This window comes from Gymnoscopelus braueri (assembly GCF_963280865.1).
Source record: "Gymnoscopelus braueri genome assembly, chromosome: 13".
In the NCBI taxonomy this organism is placed as follows: domain Eukaryota; kingdom Metazoa; phylum Chordata; class Actinopteri; order Myctophiformes; family Myctophidae; genus Gymnoscopelus; species Gymnoscopelus braueri.
This window is the reverse complement of record NC_137615.1, coordinates 13373614-13397013: the sequence shown is the minus strand read 5'-3', so window position 1 is coordinate 13397013 and position 23400 is coordinate 13373614. Positions and strand designations below refer to the sequence as shown.

General features: G+C 40.2%; 1 protein-coding gene across 4 annotated transcripts in view; it reads right to left on the bottom strand.

Moving 5' to 3' along the window:
* LOC308098088 (E3 ubiquitin-protein ligase rnf213-alpha-like) overlaps nucleotides 1-21656 on the bottom strand; it is a 58123-nt gene extending 36467 nt beyond the window's left edge. For 2 of the 4 annotated variants that reach the window (XM_080446312.1, XM_080446313.1), the window contains exons 1-30: nucleotides 21525-21656; nucleotides 19299-19424; nucleotides 17359-17519; nucleotides 15794-16396; nucleotides 15472-15659; nucleotides 14174-14295; nucleotides 13374-13558; nucleotides 12884-13029; nucleotides 12599-12775; nucleotides 11620-11822; nucleotides 11233-11519; nucleotides 10557-10819; nucleotides 9959-10171; nucleotides 9543-9735; nucleotides 9396-9451; nucleotides 9131-9305; nucleotides 8872-9036; nucleotides 8594-8692; nucleotides 8377-8499; nucleotides 7846-8029; nucleotides 7074-7247; nucleotides 6786-6938; nucleotides 4846-5465; nucleotides 4407-4566; nucleotides 3725-3942; nucleotides 3140-3277; nucleotides 2323-2487; nucleotides 664-1936; nucleotides 369-550; nucleotides 95-250 (exon numbers count right to left, since the gene is read on the bottom strand). In XM_080446312.1, the coding sequence (XP_080302438.1) occupies nucleotides 95-250; nucleotides 369-550; nucleotides 664-1936; nucleotides 2323-2487; nucleotides 3140-3277; nucleotides 3725-3942; nucleotides 4407-4566; nucleotides 4846-5465; nucleotides 6786-6938; nucleotides 7074-7247; nucleotides 7846-8029; nucleotides 8377-8499; nucleotides 8594-8692; nucleotides 8872-9036; nucleotides 9131-9305; nucleotides 9396-9451; nucleotides 9543-9735; nucleotides 9959-10171; nucleotides 10557-10819; nucleotides 11233-11519; nucleotides 11620-11822; nucleotides 12599-12775; nucleotides 12884-13029; nucleotides 13374-13558; nucleotides 14174-14295; nucleotides 15472-15659; nucleotides 15794-16396; nucleotides 17359-17519; nucleotides 19299-19401 (6885 nt within the window). In that variant the 5' untranslated portion in view covers nucleotides 19402-19424; nucleotides 21525-21656. Of the gene's footprint in view, nucleotides 1-94; nucleotides 251-368; nucleotides 551-663; nucleotides 1937-2322; nucleotides 2488-3139; nucleotides 3278-3724; nucleotides 3943-4406; nucleotides 4567-4845; nucleotides 5466-6785; nucleotides 6939-7073; nucleotides 7248-7845; nucleotides 8030-8376; nucleotides 8500-8593; nucleotides 8693-8871; nucleotides 9037-9130; nucleotides 9306-9395; nucleotides 9452-9542; nucleotides 9736-9958; nucleotides 10172-10556; nucleotides 10820-11232; nucleotides 11520-11619; nucleotides 11823-12598; nucleotides 12776-12883; nucleotides 13030-13373; nucleotides 13559-14173; nucleotides 14296-15471; nucleotides 15660-15793; nucleotides 16397-17345; nucleotides 17520-19298; nucleotides 19425-21524 lie in introns of those variants that run through there. The other 2 variants (XM_080446314.1, XM_080446315.1) reach the window with 2 other exon arrangements.
* Nucleotides 21657-23400: the final 1744 nt, after the last annotated feature.

The window sequence follows — 23400 nt, the reverse complement described above, 5'->3', positions numbered from 1 at the left end:
TATGACAAAAAAAAGAGGATAAAAGGATAAAATGAAAATCAATGCTGGACAAATAAATGATAAAAGAAATATATATATATTAAGGAAAACGTACCTGACGTGAAGCATTGCGTGGAAGATTTGTCGTTGACTCTAAGATCTCAATAACATACAACTGCTTGTTGCTGCACTTCCACATCTTTCCCTCAGAGTCCATCAGATAGCGAAGAATCAACAATTTGAAAAGGAATTCTTGGAGGCCTTTCCGTACCTTTACATTAGGATAAACAAGACAGATGTTTAATTCATTAAGCACAGTGAGAAGGTACCCAAGACTTTTCTCATCAGAAATACACCATAAAAAAATGCCTTTGCATTACAATCATTACCGATGATGTGACATCAAAATGGAAAATTGTCAGCTCCTCCTTCTTGGAGTTGTTAAGAAGAGACTGAAGAATGACATTCTCATCAACCTTTGGCTCGATCAAGCGAATGCATTTCATCCCTGATGACTTTTTGGTTGAGCGTTTTAGTTTTTCACAAAGCCTCTTGGTGTAGAGAGACTTGCCTGAAATGTTTAAAAAGCAAATCATTAAGCCATGTGTCAACAATGCTTAGAAATGAAATAGTAACTGTCTCTGCACATAATAATGTCAACCAAGTATACTTAGATACACTCACCAACACCAGCTCTTTTGGATGACACCACTCGCACACACATTCGGTCTCTGAACACAGATGCAGCGCTGCTTTGATCTGCTGGGACAGTGTAGTGTCGACGGAGGTACCTCTGGATCCTGACCAATGGCTCCTGGGGAACCATGTGCAATCTATACTGGCTGAAGGCAGAGGGAAGGTAGGCGTGCTCTCTGTCCGAGCTGCAGATGATAACAAGTTTGTAGTCCTTCCTGCTCTGCATTTCCATTCGACGAAAGAACCTCTCAACTTTGGAGCTCACGTCGTAACTCAGCTGATCTCCGTACAGTAGAGCGTGTATCTTCTGTCCCCTGTACCCTGCCGTGAGACAGCGTCTGAAGAACAGCTCCACGTGCTCGTAAGGCGTGGATGGATTGCATAGGAGGACTTCGTCACATGTGGGCAGCACCTCGTCTTCGCTACTCATGTAAATGGAGATGCACGAGGTCAAGACCTCATCGTGAGGACAGACTATAAGATTTGGCTTCCCAGTGGCCAAACCTTTAGGCATCTTTCGTTTCACACACGTGTCGCTATTCTCTTCAGAAAGGCCCTCTTCGTGCTCATCCTCCACGCTTGCCAGTATTTCCAGCAGCTTTCCCAGGCTTCTAGTGTCGAGCATATCTGGAAGGAAGTTTTTCATGTCGTTCATGTAGGCGTTCCATATCAGGTCAAACTTCTGACAGCCGCTTGCTAGTTCCACAAGACTTGGTAGAGGATCAAAATCTCCCATCAAATCTGGGTCTCCCTGTGCAATGACTGGAACTTCTCGAAACGTCTGATATTCAATGTCCTCGTTTATCTCTTGTGGTTTGGTGAGGATTTCATACTGGAGTTCATGCCAAACCTGCCTCAAATCTACGACTGAGCAGTTTGGTTTGACAAAGGAGAGCATCATGAGAAGTTGGTCCTCCAAATTAGTGGCATTCTGCTGTGTCAGCTTACTGCACAGGTATACAATCTGCTCTGCTGTGTAGTAGTTCAGGTAGTAATGGTGCGACCTCTGTTTGTTCACGAAGTCCATCCAGTAGTCGAAGCACTTCTCCATTTTCTTGCAAAGTTCAGGGAGCTGCTCCTCCACGATGCCGTCCACAAAGATAACACTGACTACAGAGCCTAGGTTGAAATCCATGACAATGCCGGGGTCTGTGCTGCTGGAGTTGCATTTGATGTGTGCCTCCCATTGCCTGAACAGGGGATTCCCAGCTGTGTACAGGGCAATGAATGCCTCGGCTAGTCGTTGAACACTGGCAAAAACCTGAGCGGGTGCAAAGAGATGTCTCCGTCACAACTGTGAACACTATGCATGTCATGCATGTTACAATAATAAGACAGAAAAACTATAGCTTTGTCATTGAACAGTAAAATAACAATGATATTGTATCTATGAACATGCAAATTGTCAAATTGAATATATATAATATTAAGAGATCAATAATAAATAAATTTGCCATAAAAATATATTTGTCTATTTTAAGAATACTACATATATTAAATTACACTACTAAACATCTGGGTTGGTGGGCACTAGTAGGTGGGGGATGAGTGTGGCATACTAAATCTTTATATATACACTGTGTGTGTGTGTGTGTGTGTGTGTGTGTGTGTGTGTGTGTGTGTGTGTGTGTAGAGAGAGAGACTTACCTCTGCAAAGCGGTCCACCTCACACTGCCCCTGCTCCCCTTTCCCAGACATGAGCATGAGTTTGTTCTGCAGCTCCCGCACGTCCTCCAGAGAATAGCGGCGCATGTCCCGACCTTCATCATGTTCCTCTGGAATCTGCAGCTTCAAGGCTGTGTCAAGACTCAACTAAATGTATGAAAACAAAGACATAGTCTTAAACTTACTTCCGGAAAGATCATTTTGTAAGAAATAATGCTGTTTTAAGTAGGGATGCAAGTATCAATTATTTTGTTACACATTATTATTAGTTTTTGTAAGGCTTATTAAAAAAACATATCTTCCAAATCCTAACAGTTTTCTGAAAAAACGTATATTGGTACAGTGGCGTGTTCAAAACCTTTTCATGTCAAGGACCCCCAAAATGATATGCATTTGGCCGCGGACCCCCATCTCAAAATATTTTGTTCCTGGGACCCCGAGAGGCAAAGATTTTAGTTAAAAAAGTCGTTAAATATATATTCAAAGATTTGCACAAATTTTCACAATTAAAAAAAATAGCAGATACTATATAAGCTCATAGCACGGTGCCGCACAATGCTTGTATATCTGCTATTTTTGAATGAAATCTAAAATGACACAGATCCGATCTTAATGGGTTAAGTTATGTGCCCTTGAGCAAGACACTGAACCCCCAACAGCTCAGTGACCAACAGTATAAGACTGTGGTTGTGCTGGTCAGCTCCCAGGTTTTAATGTGTGTGTCTATGTGTGCAGGGCGTTGCTGAAAGTGAGCACTTGTGCTCAGCTACCACCCTGGGTAAATAAAGAACACATTTACCTTCTTAACATTCTGTGCACTGATCATGTAGATGCCGTTGTTGTTGATGGCCGATGCCAAGGAGAGAGAGGAGAGTTCTACTGAACCATGGCTGTCCTTCACAGTCTTCAGCCATTCCAGATGGCGTGCAGTGTCACGCTGGAACACAAAATAACATTGCAATCAATCAATGGTGCCAGACAGTCGGTAATAATTAGCTACATATCAGTGGTTCTCAAAATGTTTAATTCCAAGGTCACCATAACTCTGAGAGGGTAAGAGGTGGAAACAAATGGACCCCCGGGTGCATTTGGTACACATTTGTACCCTTTCAGAGTTACAGACCTGTAAGGGGCCCTTTAGAATCCCCTCAATGAACCCTGAGGGTCCATGGACTCCACTTTGAGAACCACAGAGCTACACCTAGCATCCCTATTCTGGGCAGGTCATAATAGGCAAATATTCTGCAAAAATGAATGAACATTCAATGAAAAAAAATCGAGCCATGTAACATGTTTGCTATGTGACATACGACAAATTATATACAGTACGAGTTTATTCTGTTAAGAAAAATAAGTATCATTAGTATTGAACATTTATTCTCACCAGCTTCTTTGGCAGGTTGCTGTCATTCTCCAAAGCTCTCCAGAGCTTCTTTAGTACCTCCTCTAAGGCCTGAAAACCAGCGTCTGCTTTGAGGTCATAAAGAATGGACGAGTAGCCAAGTACAGCGTCATGGAAGCAGGCGACACGATCCACATCCAGGTCATTCTCTCCAGCAGAGATGGAGGCCAGATCAACAAACACCTTCAACTCGTTGATATCTGAAATGAAACGCATCGTATTCCCACTGTTCACTAGCCTGTATGACCATTAACACCTGAGGCCGATTCTACAAAATGTCTTCTAAATCCTAACAGTTTTTTGAAAAAACCTATGTTTCTATATCAGTGGTTCTCGAACTTTTTCATGTCAAGGACCCCCAAAATTATATCTATTTTGCCACGGACCCCCATCTCAAAATATTTTGTTCCAGGGACCCCTAGAAGCAAAGATTTGAGTTACAAATGTTCGCTTTGAAAATATATATATTCAAAGATTTGCACACATTTTCAAAAATAGCAGATCTACAAGCTCGTAGTGTGGCACTCGGTGCTGCGCTATGAGCTTGTATATCTGCTATTTTTGAATAGCCAAAGAAATCTAAAATGGCACAGATGCGTTCCCGGTCTTAATGGGTTAAAATAACAATTAGCGTTAATATTAGGTATTGATGATCATTCTTCACCTTCAAGGGCCTCCTTCACCCAGTTGACAAACTGTCTTCTCTGTCCCAGCTCGTGTAAACACAGTCTGCGAGGCTCGGTGATGTCCACCAGGACCATCTTGGCCTGCATCAAGTCATTGTCAATCCGACTGAGGTGCTCCCTCTGAAAGTCTGCGTGAGTCTGGGGAGGAGATGCCAAGATTATTGTGGACACTTATATTTCTGAAATACATATTACATGCACGGCTCACAACAAAAACAATACGATTCATATTATCTATGTTCATTAGGGACCAGAGCAAGCATAACTTCTGACGTTTTGACAAACGAATCTAAAAGAAATGTACAGATCTCCAATTACAGGTGTCTAATTTTTTTATGGAACTTTATACTATGTTGTATGCACAGGGAATGCATTTAAAACATGTAATAATATACATGAAAACAGTACAGTACTTACAACTTCAAGCAGAGTCTGCAGAACCCTGAAGTCACCCTGAAGACAAAGGGTCTCCTTCACCATCATGATGACTTTGGCCGATTCCACAGCTAGATGAAGCTCGTGATACTGCTCAATCTGTTGGACCCTTCCCTGGATCCACCGCTTGTTGTCGGATTGATCGAGGCGACACATGATGGCCAAGTCTTGGGCGAGGTCTGCGTACTTGTCCTTGAATGCTTTGAAGAGTATGTCGATCTCACCGAGCATGATGTTGCCGTTCTTCAGCTCCCTATAGATCACCTGGTACTCATCGTAGCACGACTGGAATACGTCATCGTGAATCATGTCTGGTGTCGCCTGCATATCAGCAACCCCGGATTCATCAGGGTCCTCGCCTTCCCTTTCTCTCTGGGAGACGAGTGCGGCTTGCTTATCCCAGCACTCTTTGAATATGTAACTGTCTTTGAGGGTGTGCAGAGTCTCAGCCATTTCTCTGATGTCTTCCTCGAGATCGAAGTAGGTGACCACACCGGCCGTTGGGGAGGCCATGTCGTCAAACGGATGAACCTCCATGAACTGGTCCAAGGTCATGGTGTCGACGTTGATCTGCTGTCTTTGTTCCAAGTCGCATACATCAACTGTCACACAGATAAAATCTATTTAACTGTTGGAACATTTTGTATCAAAACAAAACACTGACATATTTGATACAATAACTAGGAATGGGCGTTTGGCCATTTCTTTGTAAACGTGTACACTTGGAGTGATCACGGTTATCTGGTTAACTCGAGTGTTTTATCTGATTAAATGTTGTGACATCATAGTTATATACAGGCATGCAAACAGCCCCGAGGTGAAAAAGGTGACAACATGTTGTTTTCTTTCGGGTCAGGTGTCACACAATTGCCCTATTTGGGTTCAAAAAGGTGACTGTAGCTGAAAAGTGACACTTTTGCATGTCTGAATATAAATTAACATCGCAATCACTAGCCTTGAACACAGCAAATGTTTCATATATGTAGCACAACTGACATCAGTATTTGAATGCAAAGAATGAAGGCAACCATCTCACTATGGACTACTACAAGGTGAACAGCGTCCAAATAAAGTTAAACAGGCATCTGTATTTAAGGAAACTCCACTTCTTTGTGGTCTCTATATCAGCTAGTTTCAGAGCAAAGCCTTTCGTTTACTTTAAGACCAAGCCATTACGAAAGAGAAACTTAATTGGGGTGTAGTTGATTAGATTACAAAGCTGTCTTTCCCCCGAAATGTCCTGCTTACTTTTAACTCTCTCAGTGCCAATGAAATAAAAAAATATGTTCATACTGTGCCAGCAATTTTTTTTGTTTTTTCAAAGTTAAACAGATACAGCCTTTTTCAGTTATAAGTTAAACAAGGAGTGGATGGAGCTGCAAATCTTCAGATAATGATATCTTGGGTTCTGAACATCTTTTTCCAAAAAAAGAGAAGAAAAAAATACTTTAAAAAAAAAAAACTCGGGATAACTCGTTCTGGCACTGAGGGCATTCAGAAAAAACTCGGGATAACTCGTGGCTTGGCACAGAGAGTTAAGTTAATATTTATAGATGTTTGTGGTGGCCAGCAACATTGGATACTGATGCATACGTTGGATAAATACAACAGGTTTCAACAGTCATTACTAGTGGCGCACATTGGCACAGCGCTGTAGTTAAAAAAAAGCAGTGTGCGGCCCACAACCAAGCACTTCTAGAACTAATTATTTAGTGTGTTAAATTCAGTTGTTTTTAAGAACAGAACATGCATGTAATACTGAATAGCACCGTTTTGTATGAATTTCAACTACAGGATCCTAAGTATTTAAATTATTCATACAAGTTATTTCAATAGTCATTTAATCAGTCATAAACAGAGTGAATATTTTTTGTGTACATGGTTAAACCGTTTACCTGTCCCTATCCCAAATACCCACGTACCTGTTATATGTTCCTCAAGCTTGCGAGTCATTGTTATCAAGACGTCCACTAGCTCCCTCTCATGGTACACAGCTTTCACTTCATCCTGTCTCGACTGCAACAGCCTTCTCATTTTGGCGTTATCCTGGCATTGCTTATTCTCAGAGAGACAGTCTGCAAATGTCAAGTCAAATTTTTTATATACAAATAATGAATAATATGTTTTGTATCAACACACTGAACACAGTCCTTTTTAAAACGTAACTATTCATCTCTTTCGTTGTCTTTCATGCACGCGGCCTCAATTACCTATTTTTAGCAGTTCTACGAAGGCATCCCTCCTATCTAAAATTAATGAGAGGAGGCTGATCGTGATGTTTCCGTGGAGCAGCTTATTGGTGATGGCAGCAAAAGATGATATCGCTACAGCAATTCTGTCCATGGCGTCCTGCGAAAGCTGCTCAATAAGTTTCTCCTCTGCACCTGTAAACACAGAAACGGTTAAAAACGGATTAATCTCCAAGATTGCTACGGCAGTAGTAGTAGCTATGGCAGTCGTCTTGCTCGATATTAACCACTTTATTGAAATCCCTTCTATTTTCCCTCTACAACAAACGTCTATGCCAAAAATAGCCAATCTACAACAGGCATGCAAACAGCCCTGAGGTGAAAAAGGTGACAACATGTTGTTTTTTCGGGTCAGGTGTCACACAACTGCCCTATTTGGATTCAAAACGGCTATTGTAGCTGAAAAGCTACAAGTTTGCATGTCTGTACAAGCTCACAGCTTTGGAAAAAAATTTAATACAACAATTAAATAAAATTAATGCAAAAAGTAATCGAACAAACACGGCCACCTCACGTATTAGGAGGGCAGTATGAGTATGTGTTTTCGATGGATCTATCATGGTTAAAATGGAATTCGAAGTTACAACGGTATAGGAAGGCGGCGTGTCTGATCAAATTTATATCAAATATCTAAATACCGAATCAAGCAACTTAAAAACTGTCTGGGGTGCTCACAAAAGCCTGAGTAGATCCCAAACATGTTTGAAAGTGAAATATCCCTTTAAGTAGATACCATGCATTTGGAATATGTCTTTGGCTGCTGTCCAGGAAAGGAGATGCTTGAGGACGGCACCCTCTTCATCCTGATAATGTCCACCACTGTCCCTTGGCCATGATTTCTGGATAATGGCTGAAATAAGGGTTCCAAACTTCCAATTTATCTTAAACCTCTCAAAAAGTTTACCCTCTGACTTGTTCTGTAAAATAAAAATAAAACATTGCATAAGAATGAGCACACTGCATCTTTCAAATACATAAAATAAAACTGAAAAAACTGGACTAACACGTTGCCACCATATATCGAGTAAACCACAGAAGTTAAGAAATCTATCTTTATTCCTATAATTTAGTCTAGGACAGTCCAATCATGTAAACTTTAGATTGTGTGAACAACACTCGGCCAAGGTGGAAAAAGCAAACAACTGCACATAACTCATGTACACTTAAAAAAAGATTCTCCATTCATTTTCTGTACACTAGTTTCTTTGTTTACAAACATGATCTCTGCCGTTCTCAATCTCATTCTATTAAAAAGTCATATTACCTGGCATAAAACGGTGACAGATTCAAGAGCACATTTCTCAACAATAGAGGCAACATGTGGATGGGATTCCATGAGCTCCTCAATTTTTGCGCAGTAGAATTCAATTTGATCCAACACAGTTTCCTAAAAAAAATATTAATTAAATACAAATAAAAACATTAAAATACAAGAAAATACAATTTGTTCAGACCAAATTAAATGTATCTATATCACAAACCTTTTTAAGCTTGCCCTCAAAATCCATTGTGAATGTTTTTCTCCATTGCTCTGTGAAATCTGCATTACTGAATTGGAGAGAGATTGTGTTGTTCCACATCTAAGAAACAAGACCAACAGAAGACACCACACAGAAAAATCACAAGTCTTTATTTATAATGGACCCTTGCGAGTCCGTTTCTAAGATTATCCATATTGATGGCATGGTTTTTAGGCACCGGTCACAATATTATGCATTTCTTTTAATCAACAAATTTAAGTGCATTCGACACAACTCACTTCAGTCTCTTCTGGGGTGATATTAGCTTGCATGTACAAGGAAGACACACCCCTGTTTAGCAGCCTCTCCCTGAAGGATTGACTGATCCATCCTCTCATTGTCATCATCGCCTGGGACATCAACAGCTCAGAGTATTTTGTACGTTCCTGGTCCTTTCCAACATCCTAAAATAACCAGAATAAGCATTAACAGAATTAACAAAGCTAAACTTATCTGAGAAAAGTAAACAACATAATTAATGTCTTTCATTTCACATACCTGTGGCTCGCAAGCTTCAGCAAAGTCTGAGACCTTGACAACCAGACACATGCATGCAACAGGGATTTCTGTGAAGCTCTTGGTAAACCTTGCAGGTCTGACTGCTTTACAGATCTTCTCTAGCAGTTTCACTGCCGTCTCCAAACACTCTCTTCCATAAACCACGCTGAACGAACTATCATAACAAACAGAAACAAGTGGATGATTAAAGCATTGACCACTCGATCAAGTTTATCATGTTATATGCGCCAAGAAAATAAATCACCTGTATTTTTGCTCAATAAGGTTCCCTTGGATGTGTGAGATAACTTCAGAAACAACCTGTAAAATATAAAGCAAAGTACACTCAATTTCAATTATTCTAATGATAACCTAGAAACCGTATTGTGTTTAACTGGTGGTGTAGCTTCACCTGCGCAGAGCTGTAGCTGATATCCTGTGGGGACTTCATACTGAAGATGTGAAGCATGTCCAAGAGCTCAGTCTTAAGGATGTCGCTACATTCCACCAGATCTTCAATCGACATCAGACTCATCCAGGACCGGACTGTCAGTTTGTCCACCTCCACCAAATGGCTGTTGCTTTTCATCAGTTTCAACATTGCCCTGAGAATTTAGTAGACCATAAGCAGACATACTTTATGATGTAACAGAAAACATCTTGTACCACGGAAAGAATGGAGTCATAGAAGTTACACACAGTGGGCTACAGCTCAGCTTATTTACAAAAACCATGGTTGATTATTCTTTTAAATCAATACAGCAGCATAAATTAGTTGGGAAATATTTTGGTTAGCGTAGTTGCTGAATGTTGCAATGAAGTGCTTACTTCTTATCCTGGCTGTTCATTGATAGTGCGTTATCCACTTTAAGGCCTTGCAATCCAGACCAAGATGGGTCATACGTGGGGTTAGCCGACTTTGATAATGGTTGGAAAGGCTTTGTGCCTTTCAGGACGTGGAGAAGTGGAATGACCAAAATCCACCGTGGCATTCCATCTGCTTTCACAATTCTTAACAACGTCATCAATGTTTCTGGAAGACTAGATGCATCAAATCAAAGTAGAATCAGTGCAATTACAATTAACAACTATTGAATCAAAACATAAAGATAAGAAACAATATAAAAAGGTAAGCAGAGATAGCTAGAAACTACATACAATATACACTAAATATATTTATATGATATGCTATATACATGTGCTCTATAGCAATATAAATAGATTTTACTATAATAATAAAATAGGAAATTGAAATTCCATTTATTAGGCTATGGCCTCTAGTTTCAGTGCAATAAATGTTCATGTTTATTAGCCCACAATCTAGAGGCTTGGTTGACAAACTGCGCACGCACAATTGTAATCCTTTAATTGTATCACTCTCTGTTAACAATAGGAAGGAAGTTGGAGAAGCTACAAAAGAACATACTTTTTGAGACTAGAGATGGCATTTGAAAAATCGGTCCAAAACACCAGGAAGTCATCTTTGGCCAGATTTGGCAGGCACAGGGCATTGCAGAGTCGATTGAGCTCGCTGACGTGTAGTTTGAGTGCATATTTTTTCCACACATATAGCATGATCACAGCTGCTTTCAAGGGATCCTGGATGAAATGGCTCTTCCCTTCTCCGTCCATCTTCAGCACCTGAGGAGTCACGCATTCCAGCATGAAGTCCTTGATCAACATCCTGACCTAGGAAATCAAAGCACAGGGGGAATAACACAGATATACCAGGGTTAGGGTAATACCAAGGTGTTTTCAGGCTACAACTCTACTCTAGTCGTAGGACTGGGCAATATGGGCAAAAATAAAAAAAAATTCCAAATACCTCAATATAGATATTGTAACGATAATATCGCAATTAGCGTCAAAACGTGATGTGGCGTGTGGTGAACTTGTAGATCAGCTATTTTTGTACATTTATTTTAAAGTATAACATAGGGCTTAAGTGATTAAAACCAGGAAAAACACAATACTTGTGTGTCTTATCATGATATCCAAAATCCAAGACATGTAGTCTCATATCACAATATCAATATCAATAAAATATACATATACTGCCCAGCCCTACCTACAACACAACTGTATGAAAGTTATTTAATTACTTCATCCTCGCCATAGTCTAGGCACCATTTCTTCTGAGTGTCCTCGTACACAAAGGGGTTCGCATAAATCTGAAAGAACTGATCCAGCTGGATCTGGAAGCTCTTCAGATTGACATCAGTCCAAGTCCTGAGGAGATCAAATATAGTTGCCAGCATGGCTCTCCCGGCACAGTCTCTGCCTTGGACTATGCTCTTCCTCTGTTCAGGCCAGAAAGTGTCCTTTAGCCGCTTTAGCATGTTCTTCGATGGCTCGGCGCAGATCATGTCGTCATACTGATGCCACTCCCCTTTCACAAAAGATACACATGTAAATCAAATGTACATTTGATGTTTTCTCCATATAAACATAGAGATAATAATAAATAAAGTGAAGCGTTGTGACCTCACCTTCCGTGGTGAGGAGATGGGGCTTCACAAACAAACACCTGTTGGTGATCTGTGAGGAATCCAGCTTGTATATGTACTCATACTCATATTTGGTCTTTTTGTTTTTGTAGACAACATACTTGTATGGTATAGACACACTCATGGCTTCAGCTTTGGTTGTAATGACACTGCCCCCGATTAGAAATCCATCTTCTCCGAGATCCCTGTGTGACACAGAAAAGAAGAACAAATGTATATAAAACATTTCATTTGTTATTTAACCTTGTTTATCGATCACCTTAAAGTAATGACTCTGTTACCACAGTAGGGCCAAAATCGCCTATAATAGTTCTCAGATTCTGCTGAGACAACTTCTGATTTGTCGCTAAAATACAATTGAATTGAATGTTGGCTATGAATCAACTTAATGACTTTAATGATTTGCCAATCATTGCAGCTACCACACTGACATAATTAAAGCTGCAATCTGGCACTTATTTTAATGAGTAAAATGTTATTTTAACCAATCTGTATGCTAATATATGTTAATATACTGTAACTAGCACATCAGCAGTCGTTGGAGGTAGTTTCCCTACACTTCCATTAAGAAATGTTAGACCCTGATGCCAGGTACAGTAGGACATCTACATACGGCCAATATTTCTATGGCAAAGTGGGGATTCCTTCTTGAATGAGTGGTACAGTATGTTTGGTCTCCCACGTGGGAGACCTGGGTACAAGACCCAGGTAAGACACAAAACGTACAGATTGCAGCTTTTTAAGCATGAATATGGAAAACTTACCATTAAATAGAGCATTGCTATCTTTATCACTTCATTAACCATCATAGAACTTTATAGCAAATGTTTTGAAAATGAAAACAATGCACTACTGCTATAGTAACCGTCTACTAAACTGAATTTCAACGAGAACAAGTAATGGGAACAGGTAACAGGAAGTTTTAAGACCATAATATGATGTTGGTTTTGGAAGAACTCACTTAGAAACATTGAGCTCAACTGCATCTTCGTCCCATTTTCCAATACGTGATCCTGCCCTTAAAAAAATGCGGTCTTCATCTGTATCAAATTTGAAATCCTTTGAGAGAACTGCATGGAAGATGATTGTGAGTCGATCACTTGCTGCAATTTGCTTGTTCTGGTTTGCCCTGGTTATTCTGGAATTTGGAAAAGAAAAGTTAATTAGATTTGAGTTCTAAAACTGGTCAAGATCATCTAAATGCATTTATTTATTTAATCAATGTCAAGGAATCTGATGACTGTACCGTTTGGGTGGTGGGACAGCCTGGACCTCGGGCTCTGTGTTATCATTGTTGGCTGTCTTTTCACCTCCTCCCCCATGGGCAGACTGCTGGACCTCCATGTGTTCTACCTGCACCTCTGCGTTTACACTGGAGCCCCTGCTGTCAGCCTGTTGACGTTAACCCATTAATACATGAGGCCGATTCTGGAAAATTCCTTTCAAAACAGTAGTTCTCAAACTTTTTCGCAATTCAAACTTTTTCAAACACCTTCGAGAATTTTCCAATATGTTCAAAAATAGCTGATCTACAAGCTTGCAGTGTGGCTCTCAGTGCGGCACGAAGTGGCGCTAATCTGCTATTTTTGAATAGCCAACGCTAAATATCTACAATGACACAGACGCTTTCCCGGTTTTAATGGAATAAAAACCGTAATGAAATAAGTAAGCAACACACCTCACAATTAGTAAGTATGATTTTTCCCACTTTTGGGACAATGTAATGTTCACATTACCTTTAAAGCATCTGGAGAGCCAAAAACCATCCCTGGCTGAACAGCCTTGGTCTTGTCTTTCTGCTTTGCCTGCCCGGCCTGATTAGCCTTTTGATCCACAGTGGCATTCTGGTCCAGTTCAGTAAGTTTGGTGTTGGTCATGTCTTTCTTGGTCTTTGGAGCTTTCTGGTTAGCGACCTTTGTCCCTATAGGATAGGATAGGATAGGATAGGATGGCACAGGATAGGATGGGAAATGAATAGGATAGCGCTTTATTAATCCCCCAAAGGGGAAATTCAGGGCTACGTGCTTCGTAGATAATAAAAATAGTAGGCCTAAGTAGGCAATGAATGTAATACTACTACTAAACCATACAATAATACAGTATTAAACCAAACAATAATGCACAGATACTAAGGATGTTAATGATTAACCATTTAACCGTTAACTGATAAGATTATTGTCAATTCATATTATCAGTTAAACAATAACATTCAGTTTATTTAATGTTTTCATTAGAAAGTTCTGCTACCATTTGCTAAACATCGATTTAAGTTATATATTTTTCATGTAGGCCTATTTTATTTATTCCATTTAAATTCATTTAAAAGCCTATATATAGCCTACTTTTTAAAATGAGAGTCCCTAACTGACACAATAAAAAACCTACACACACTCACATGCACCCCCCCCACACACACACACACACACACACACCTCAAGGAATACAACAATACACTATGTACACTCTCAAAAATACGGTACATCGGAATCGCTCGCAAGCAAACCCACACATTGGTTGGTTTATCAGCATGCTTTACCTGAAGCTTGTGGAGATGTACTCGTTTTGCCCTCTGAGAGGTTAGCTGGAGTCTGCTTAGATGTCGGAGATGATATTTCTTTATCACTCTCTACCACTGGCTTGCTACTCGCCCTTGTTGTCCTGAAATTTGGTATAAGAAAAATCATATTAAAGTACTAATACTGGTCGAAATGACTTAACCCATTAACACATTGAATGCCAATCGCGTAGATCTACGCGAACCTATTTAAAGCCGCAGCGTGCCAATCGCGTAGATCTACGCGAACCGCCGATTCGCGTTGATTTTTTCCCAGGTGCACTTTCGGAATTTTTTGATCCATTTCCGGTTCCGGTTTGAAAACAGGAAACAGGATTATTTGGGATCCGGTTTTGCCGATCACGTCGGCCCTCGTTGTAATGACGAAACTGAAACTCAATTCTCTTCCTGTAGTTTTTTCTCCTCGCATATCACTGTTTAACGTAATCCGCTCTAACTACAACCATGGAGCTCCGTTTGACACGTGGTTTTCACTGGTAGATTCAGTGAGAAGTCTCCGATGTAAACAGACAGTGCACAGCTCAATCTTAAGGATTTTAACAAGGTCTATGGCGACGTGAAAAAAACAACAATAACACGTTGGCACTGGTGAGTACATTATGAGATTAACGTCCGGCATGGAATGTGTTAAGACCGTAGGCCGATTCTAAAAACGCCTTCTAAAACCTAACCACAGTTTTTTTTAAACATTAAAAAAACACTAAAAAAATAAATAAAAAATGATGTTACTATATGTATAGCAACAACTAATGAGACACAGAGGTGGCTCCCGGATTCAAAGGTATAACAACGTATAGGTAGCAACAGGTCTCAATGCGAATTTTTAAAGGGACGCTATCACAAGGTTCAGCATTATCTCAGAACTTGTTGTAGTGTTAAAGGTTCCATTAGCAGCCATGAAACTGAGCAGTCTTCTGTGCGTCTCTGAACCAGCCCTGAAGCTGTGCTGAAAAGTACCTAATTGATGTCACTAGGGTCAAATCCATGAATGTGAAGCCTAAACTAGTTTTTAACTGCTACCCTCGGTGGCCGTGACATTGTCCTTGTTCATTATGTTTACAGCAAAATAGTGATCTTGTGTTCAGAACATTTAAAAAAAATCATGAAACTTATAGGAACACAGAAAGGTTGAAACAAACAGAATGGGAGAATTGTCAGCATGTGATTGTATCATAACCTTCAACAATTAACTGAAATGCAGAGCAACAGCGTAATTGTGTCCCTTTAACAATATCACTGTAAGAATGCGATTATTGTACCTTTTTGTTGGTGGGACACCCTGAACCTCAGACTCTGTGTTATCATCATTGTTGGCTGTCTTTTCTCTGTTATTGTCAGAGGTTGTTGTCGGTGCAGATGAGTCACCTCCTTCCCCATGGGCAGACTGCTGGACCTCCATGTGTTCTACCTGCACCTCTGGGTCCACACTGGAGCCCCTGCTTTCAGCCTGTTGAAATTACATTCAAATACGTTAGGGGTGCACCTCACAATTATCCTGACAAGCATAGAAATGTCACACAATTTCCCACTTATTTTTTTTTTTTTAAATACAAAGGTTCCGATTGCAAATCTTCATATTACCTTTGAAGCATCTGGAGAGCCAGATACCATCCCTGGCTCAACAGCAGATGTCTGCTTCAGTTGTTGACCTGGTGCCTTGGTCTTGTCTTTCTGCTTTGCCAGCCCGGCCTGATTAGCCTTTTGATCCACAGTGGCATTCTGGTCCAGTTTGGTGTTGGTGATGTCTTTCTTGGTCTTTGAACTTTTAGATTCAGTCTTTTGACCTTTCTGGTTAGCGACCTTTGTCCCCTGCGTTGATATTTTGTCATTGTTCTCTCCCACTGGCTTGCTACTCTGAACTGCAGCATTGTGACTGCACAGTGCACTGGGTTCTGGTGAGATGAAACTTTTTTCACAGCGCGTGCCCTCAGGAGGTCTGCCAGGACTTGGAGCTACTAAAGATCTAGGCTGGCTTTCAAGTGAAGAACCACCATCATGGGGTAAGTCTGCCATTTCATCCAATGCATTGGATGAGCAGTCACTCTCAGAGGACTCTCCCGCATCCTCCGTCTTCTTCACCCCGCTGTCTGCCAGGGAGATGTTGGACAGCTCAGAGGTCACATTTTCCGGATCCAAAGACATCGGGCCATCTTTCTTCTTTTTAGACTTCTTCTTTTTTTTTCTCTGTGAAGACCAAGTCACAACATCAATTTAATGTGATTAATAAGTGCTGTTTATTTTTTATGTGTAACCTGGTGTTACCATCGGTGCTGAAATATTTTCTACTGGTAAACTACAGAACACTTTCCCCATTTTCACAAAGGGTTGAATATGCCTTTACTTACAGTTTGGAATATGCTTACAGTTTGAAATATGGCTCCCTTACAGTTTGGGGTGATTCTGCTTGTGAGCTTAACTAAAGGTCTTGTAATGTACGTTTCAGACTGCATTTTTGTCCCTCTGCTCCAACTTAAGGGAATGTCTGAACTATGCTGTAGAAGCTGCCTTTATCTGTGTACATATCACATTCAAGGAGCTGTAAGTTTAAGTGATATGTTTTGGTTACAACCTATGTTTTTGTTAAAACGTTAAAAGTTTTACATTCTGATAATCATTGTTATTATTGTGTTTGTTCAGTAACAGGGGGTTCCCCCGTCCCTCGAGCTCTTTAGTAAACTGAAAATACGTTTTCAAATGAGTCACCAATTTCATCCAGTCAGGACAGAGAACCCATTTATCAGCTTAAAATGTACAGTGTTCCAGGTCAACTTTTGTCTGCTATTTGTTTGTTTCATCACTTCCAATTTCAGTTGTTTATCTTGTATTGGTGCACTAATACCAATACCAATCAATTGGTATAACAATCTGAAAATGTATTTTGTGAGCTAGAGAGACAGTGAGACCCCCTGTTACTGAACAAACACTCTATAGCAATGAATACTATTGGAATAAAGAGATATTTAACACTTATTTTAACAAAACAATATCACTTAAAGCACCTTTAATGAAAACATAAATTAAAATTAAAATTTCACACTATCTCCCGCATTATAAGTACTACATTTGTGGGAATCAATTAAATGATGCAGAATACTCAGCAATCCTGCACCAACACTCTGGCCCTAGAGATGACACTTTACACAAACCTTTTTCTTGGGGTTGGGTAAGATATCATTCTCGTCCCCTAAACGTCGTTTAGGGGATCGATTGTCCACAGACAATTCAGCGGGGGAATTCAGCGATTCTGGATTTTCAGTTCCAACCAAATCTGGTTCTGAAGATTTGGAAACAGGCACGCTTCCTGCATCTGGATTAGGAGAACAATTGGAAATATATATGTTTTTAAATGTAATTGAGTAACTATATGAACCATATACAAATGTATGTTTTAATCTGCTTTTTTAGTTTAGTTTTGTAATGCTTCTTTAAATTCCTTGTGTTCCTGTGTATGTATGTGTGTGTGTGTGTGTGTGTGTGTGTGTGTGTGTGTGTGTGTGTGTGTGTGTGTGTGTGTGTGTGTGTGTGTGTGTGTGTGTGTGTGTGTGTGTGTGTGTGTGTGTGTGTGTGTGTGTGTGTGTGTGTGTGTGTGTGTGTGTGTGTGTATGTATGTATGTGTGTGTGTGTGTGTGCTTAAGCCAATCCATAAAGAGGGGGGGTGATAAAAATTAACCCATTAAACCGGGAAAGTTGAGAACAATATTTGACAGACCAACCTGAACTTCCAGTTTTAAACTTCTCAGGCCATACTGTATGTGACGGATGATAATGCTTCTTTAAATTCCTTGTGTTCCTGTGTGTGTTCCTGTGTGTGTGTGTGTGTGTGTGTGTGTGTGTGTGTTAGGGCTTTCACCAACTAGTCGACTAGTCGACTAGTATAACCACTAGTCGACTCTGTTGGTACTAGTCGAATAGTTGGGGGAAAAAAAAGTAGTTTTTTTTTTGTAATTTGTTTTAATGCCATAGTAATGGCCCATCTTACTATTATTATTATCCTCCTGACTTAATTTTTTATCAAAAGGGGGTCAAAAGTATGCCCAATAAAAGCCTATTATTGGGCAATGGGATCCTTGGAGACGCTGCTGTGGTAATGTGCTGCTGTGCCAGAAGCGCTTCCCTTAAAACGCCATAAAAATAAGGGCAGGAGGATAATAATAATAGTAATATAGTAGTAGGATGGCATTAAAACAATGCCCCCCCCCCCTTTTTTTTTAAATTGTTTTTTAATGTAAATTTCGACTAGTCGACTAGTACTTGGTCAAATGAGTCGATTAGTTGTGAATGCCCTAGTGTGTGTGTGCTTAAGCCAATCCATAAAGAGGGGGGGTGATAAAAATTAACCCATTAAACCGGGAAAGCATCTATGTTATTTTAGATTTGTGTGCTGGCTATTCAAAAATAGCAGATATACAAGCTCGCAGCGCCTCACTTCGTGCCTCGCTGCGAGCTTGTACGTCTGCTATTTTTGAAAAGTGTGGGAACTACTGATATAGACGCCATTTTTAGAATCTGCCTCCGTTCTTAAATGGGTTCAGCGGTGTCGTGGTGATTTTTTTACTGGCAGGACGGTATTTTAATGACGGCACGAGCACACCGCGCGCATATTATTTTACCTTAAATTAGGAAACATGTTTGTATAGGAAATGTTTTTTAGCTTAGTTTTAGTCTTTTTAAACTAATACAAATTCAAGGAATGCCATGAATTATAGGGCTGAAACTAAAAGTTTGCTTTGAACGAGTATCTTTCTCTTCTTTGACGGTGGCTGAGGCATTGTTGCGTGCAGATGCAGATAGGATACTGGCAGCAGCCCTACTGAAGCCAACATGCTGTGTTGTTACCGTGTAGCCTATAGATGCGAGGTGTGAGGAAACATTTTCACACTCACTTGTAAACCTGTTATGCAAAGTAGCCATTTGGGTACTTGGCTCGTGAATCTACGGAGGGGGGGGTGCACGTGTGTGTACGCGCGTGCACTGTACCGTGCCGTACCTTGCGCGTGAAAAAATTACTTGCCACACGACCGTCCTACCCTGTGTGGCCTCCACGACACCACTGAATGAGTTAAACCGGTTTTGTAGTTGTACTAACCAGGTGTGGCGTTTAGAGGCTGGGCAGACAGACAGTGACCACACTGACTGCAGAACTTTGCAGTCTGTTCCACAATATTGTGGTCACAACTGGGGCACTTCATCTTCAGGCTTCAATGGCCGTCTCCTGCATCATAAGAAAGAATAATGTCAGTATAGATTGGAAGGTCACAAGAACATTTTCACTTTCGTTTCTGCTAAATCAGACCGATTCATGTCATGAATGCATTTAGTCTCTTCCACTACCGACAACAGCCTGTTTCACGTGGACTTTGCATGTAGGCTGTTGTTAACTGTTGCCTATTGAACCGAGACTAATCTGAAATGGATATCAAAGCATTGTCTAGACTTTACCAATGCACATAACTTGGTTATCTCAAAAATAGCCGACCAACAGGCAAGCCCAAGCTATCTGTTTTCTGAACCGTTTGGAAATTCAACCAATTTCTTTCTCTGCCTATAATGATATAATGGGATGCCAAGGTTAAATGAATAGTTAAGACTCAATAGCGCGAGGGTGTCGTTCACAAAAAAAAATAAACTGAAAAGGTACAGTTCTTTTCAGTGGTGGAAAAAGTATACTTTTTTTTTTACTTAAGTAAAAGTATCAATACTGCAATGTATTGGTATCAAACTGTACTTTAAGTCCCAAAAGTAGAAAGTACTCATTATGCAGAATGTCCCATTTCACAAGTTTTCAAATGTATAAAAACCTTTAGAAAATAGCAGATCTACAAGCTCACAATGCGCATTGTGAGCTTGTAGATCGGCTATTTTCAAATGCCAAAATGTATAGTGTTGAAGTTGTTAATGTATGTTTTGTAATAATAAAAATCTACAAAGTAACAAACTAAAGTTTTCAAATAATTTGAGTGGAGCAAAAGTACAATATTTGCCTCTGAGATGTAGTGGAGTAGAAGTAAAAGTACTGAAAACTGGAAATACTCCAGTAAAGTAAAAAATATTCCTCAAAATTGTACTCAAGTACAGTACTTGAGTAAATGTACTTAGTTCCTTTACATCGCAGTTTTTTTTTTACATCCCATAAACAGGGCTTTTCGGCGTAGTGCCTGTGGAAAGCCTGGCTTCCATTTACTGTCCTGTCCCCAGATCCAGTCTAAAGCCCACCTACTGCATCCGGACAATCTCACCACGCACATGTAAGCAAACAGACACATTTCCGTATCCGCTCCAGACCGGATCTTCACACAACAAAGCAAACTGATCCCGGGTCTAGTTCTTTTTGACAAGCGGACAGACACACCTCCCACATACATCCTCAGCATCCAATAAGAAGCGAACGCTTCAGTCTTTCAGCCAATCACATGCATTAGGAACATGATGCTGAAGTCCACTTCCTTGTTTGCGCGCTGGAGTCAGTGTTGCCATGTCCGCTTATTATAAAGCGACTTTGGGCTTGTTTTTCTGTAAAGTTGCTTGTAAATATTAGTGGCTGCGGTTTTTTGGGGCTTGTTTCTTAAGTGTAGTTGCTTATTTGGGCTTGTTTCCTAATGTTGTTTAAATGGTCACATTTTCATGTCAAGGACCTCCAAAATTAATATGTATGTGTCTACAGACTGAAAATATTTTCTGCCAGGGACCCGATACCAGTCAAAATGTTTCCTAGCTTCTTTTGAAAATAGCAGATCTACACGCTCACAACGCGCCGCGACGCGTTGTGAGCTTGTAGATCGGTTACATTTTAAGAGCCAATGTATAGGTTTAAAAAAATCAAGTGCTCATGTGGCCATAGTTGCTTTCTTATGGGCTGAGACCTGGTTGCTTATTTCTCTCGCAAAATCTGGCAACGATAACTGTAGTCATATTAATGCAATCCACACTACAGTAGATTAAAAAGCATGCTTTTTGGGCTTCATACTTGATATCATCATGTGACAGTCCAGAAGTCCCTGATAACCTATAACCTACAGTAAAATCGCTCGGTCACCGTTTAGCTACTATAGCTCCAATATGTTTGAGCTATAAAGCTACCTCTGCAGTCAAGAGATGAAATCATCATCACCACCATCATCATCATCATCATCAGTGATAAACAGAAAGATGACTGTTGTCGTCGACTTTGTATGTCGTCGATAACAAACAGTCATTCGCGAGGCCCTATTTCATGCAATCGTCCTCCGTCACAACAAGCTCCAAACAGCGTGCCACCGCTATCGTTCAATCACACAATGTACGTTCACACCATGGCATATGCTATGCTTCCTACCTGTACAAAGTAACGCCGAACCATGGGGTCTTTCCTTCAGAATGGGATCATAAATAATCCTGTCTGTCACTGACATGAAGCTGGAAGGAAGGAACGCTCCTACAGACGACTGTGATGAAGTCAGAATGACTCTCGGTCGCACTCAGTCATGGAGAATAAAGTTTCGTTTTGTCAGAAGAGAATCATAGTGGGCGTCAACGAACAACAAAAGCAGCACGTTCACCACTGTTATGTTATCTAATCTAGCCCAACGGTTCTCAAACTTTTTCGTGCCAAGGACCCCCACCTGAAAATATGTTGTGCCAGCCTGCCAGGGACCCCCAGGAGCAAAGATTTGAGTTAAAAATGTTCACTTTTAAAAATATATTTATTCAAATATTTGCTAAATGTTGGGGGTATTTTTGCAAATATAAATACCAGGGGGTAAATGGGGACCCCCTACCCCCCCAAGGACCACTGGGAGTCCCCGGACCCCACTTTGAGAACCAATGATGTAGCCCAATGGTTCTCAAACTTTTTGCTGTGTCAACCGGGACCCCAAATCTGAAAATATTTGGTGCCAAGGACCCCCAATACAAGATTTGTGATGTTAAAATGTTTCAAAAAATATTCCAAATTGTTCAAACATTTTCTTGATGTATAGGGTTTAATTTGGTTAAACTGATCTTGATGTTATATTGACTAATTTTGCTGGGGACCCCCTTGAACTCCCTCAAGGACCCCTGGAGGTCCCCAGACCCCACTTTGAGAACCACATGAAACCTGATTTAGTTGAAAGAATGTGTCCAAATGTACTGTTTCACTTTCTTCATCAGCAAATGTCTTTATTTGCTATTGAAGTCATACCATTTTTCTTTTTCGTTTTTTTTATACCAAATAAGTCTGGAGTAACCCCTAAAATGCATTTTCTTTCTCTTGTCCCACCCCCATGATGTCCAAATTGAATCTAAAATTAAACAGTTAAAATAAAACGTAAATCTCCTTTTTTTCCTATTATTTTGTCCATAGTTCATTCTGGAAAGATATTATAAATCAACATAATTTCTTTCATAATTATTACGCAAGGTGCCCGTGTCCCACAACATGCATGCAGCCCTGTTACCTTAACCTTTTTTTTAGCATGGTAGAAGAAGAAATTGACAAACTATTATTATTTATGGTTCAATTGAATCATTTACATAATCTAAAGAATAATTTTGTTTAATCTACATATTTTAGACCAATTACTGAATTTTACATCCTACATGTTTCCTTTTATTTTCACTACCTGGATAGGATTAGGAACTTGATTAATAATGGGGACACAAAATTAAATTGGATAATGTTTTTTTTTTTTACAGCGTGGCCCACTAATGAGCGCGGCTGAAAAGCAGAGAAGCTACCGTGCCAGGCGTGATGCTGATGTACAGAGGAGACAGCAGTACTTAGAAACAGAGAAAGAAAGATGGAGGGAATCTGTAGAAACAGGGAAGAAGATACTTCAAAAAGACCGCAGTGAGAGTGGACAGTGTGCCCAGCGAAAAAAGTGGAGAGAGGTGCATGCGAGGAGGAGAAAAGCCAGGAAAACGTTACTTGAAGATGGGTTAAACGCCCCTCCAACCAGCCCCGAAACTCCAGTCACACCAGAAATCTCAGTCGGGGCCGAAGCTCCAGAATCTAGCTCCAGCTCTCAACCTGGGAAGGTATGTCCTCTTTTCTATATTTAATATTTTTATAATATTGTCAGCCTTGCTTGAATGTCTCACTCTGCCTCACGCAACCCTGTTATGTATATTATCAGGGTAAGACAAATACATTTTGAAAAAAAGCCTTACTTTTTTACTTGAGTAAATTTGTCCTGTCTTGGTCAACAACAACAGCTAGCTAAATGGGTTAG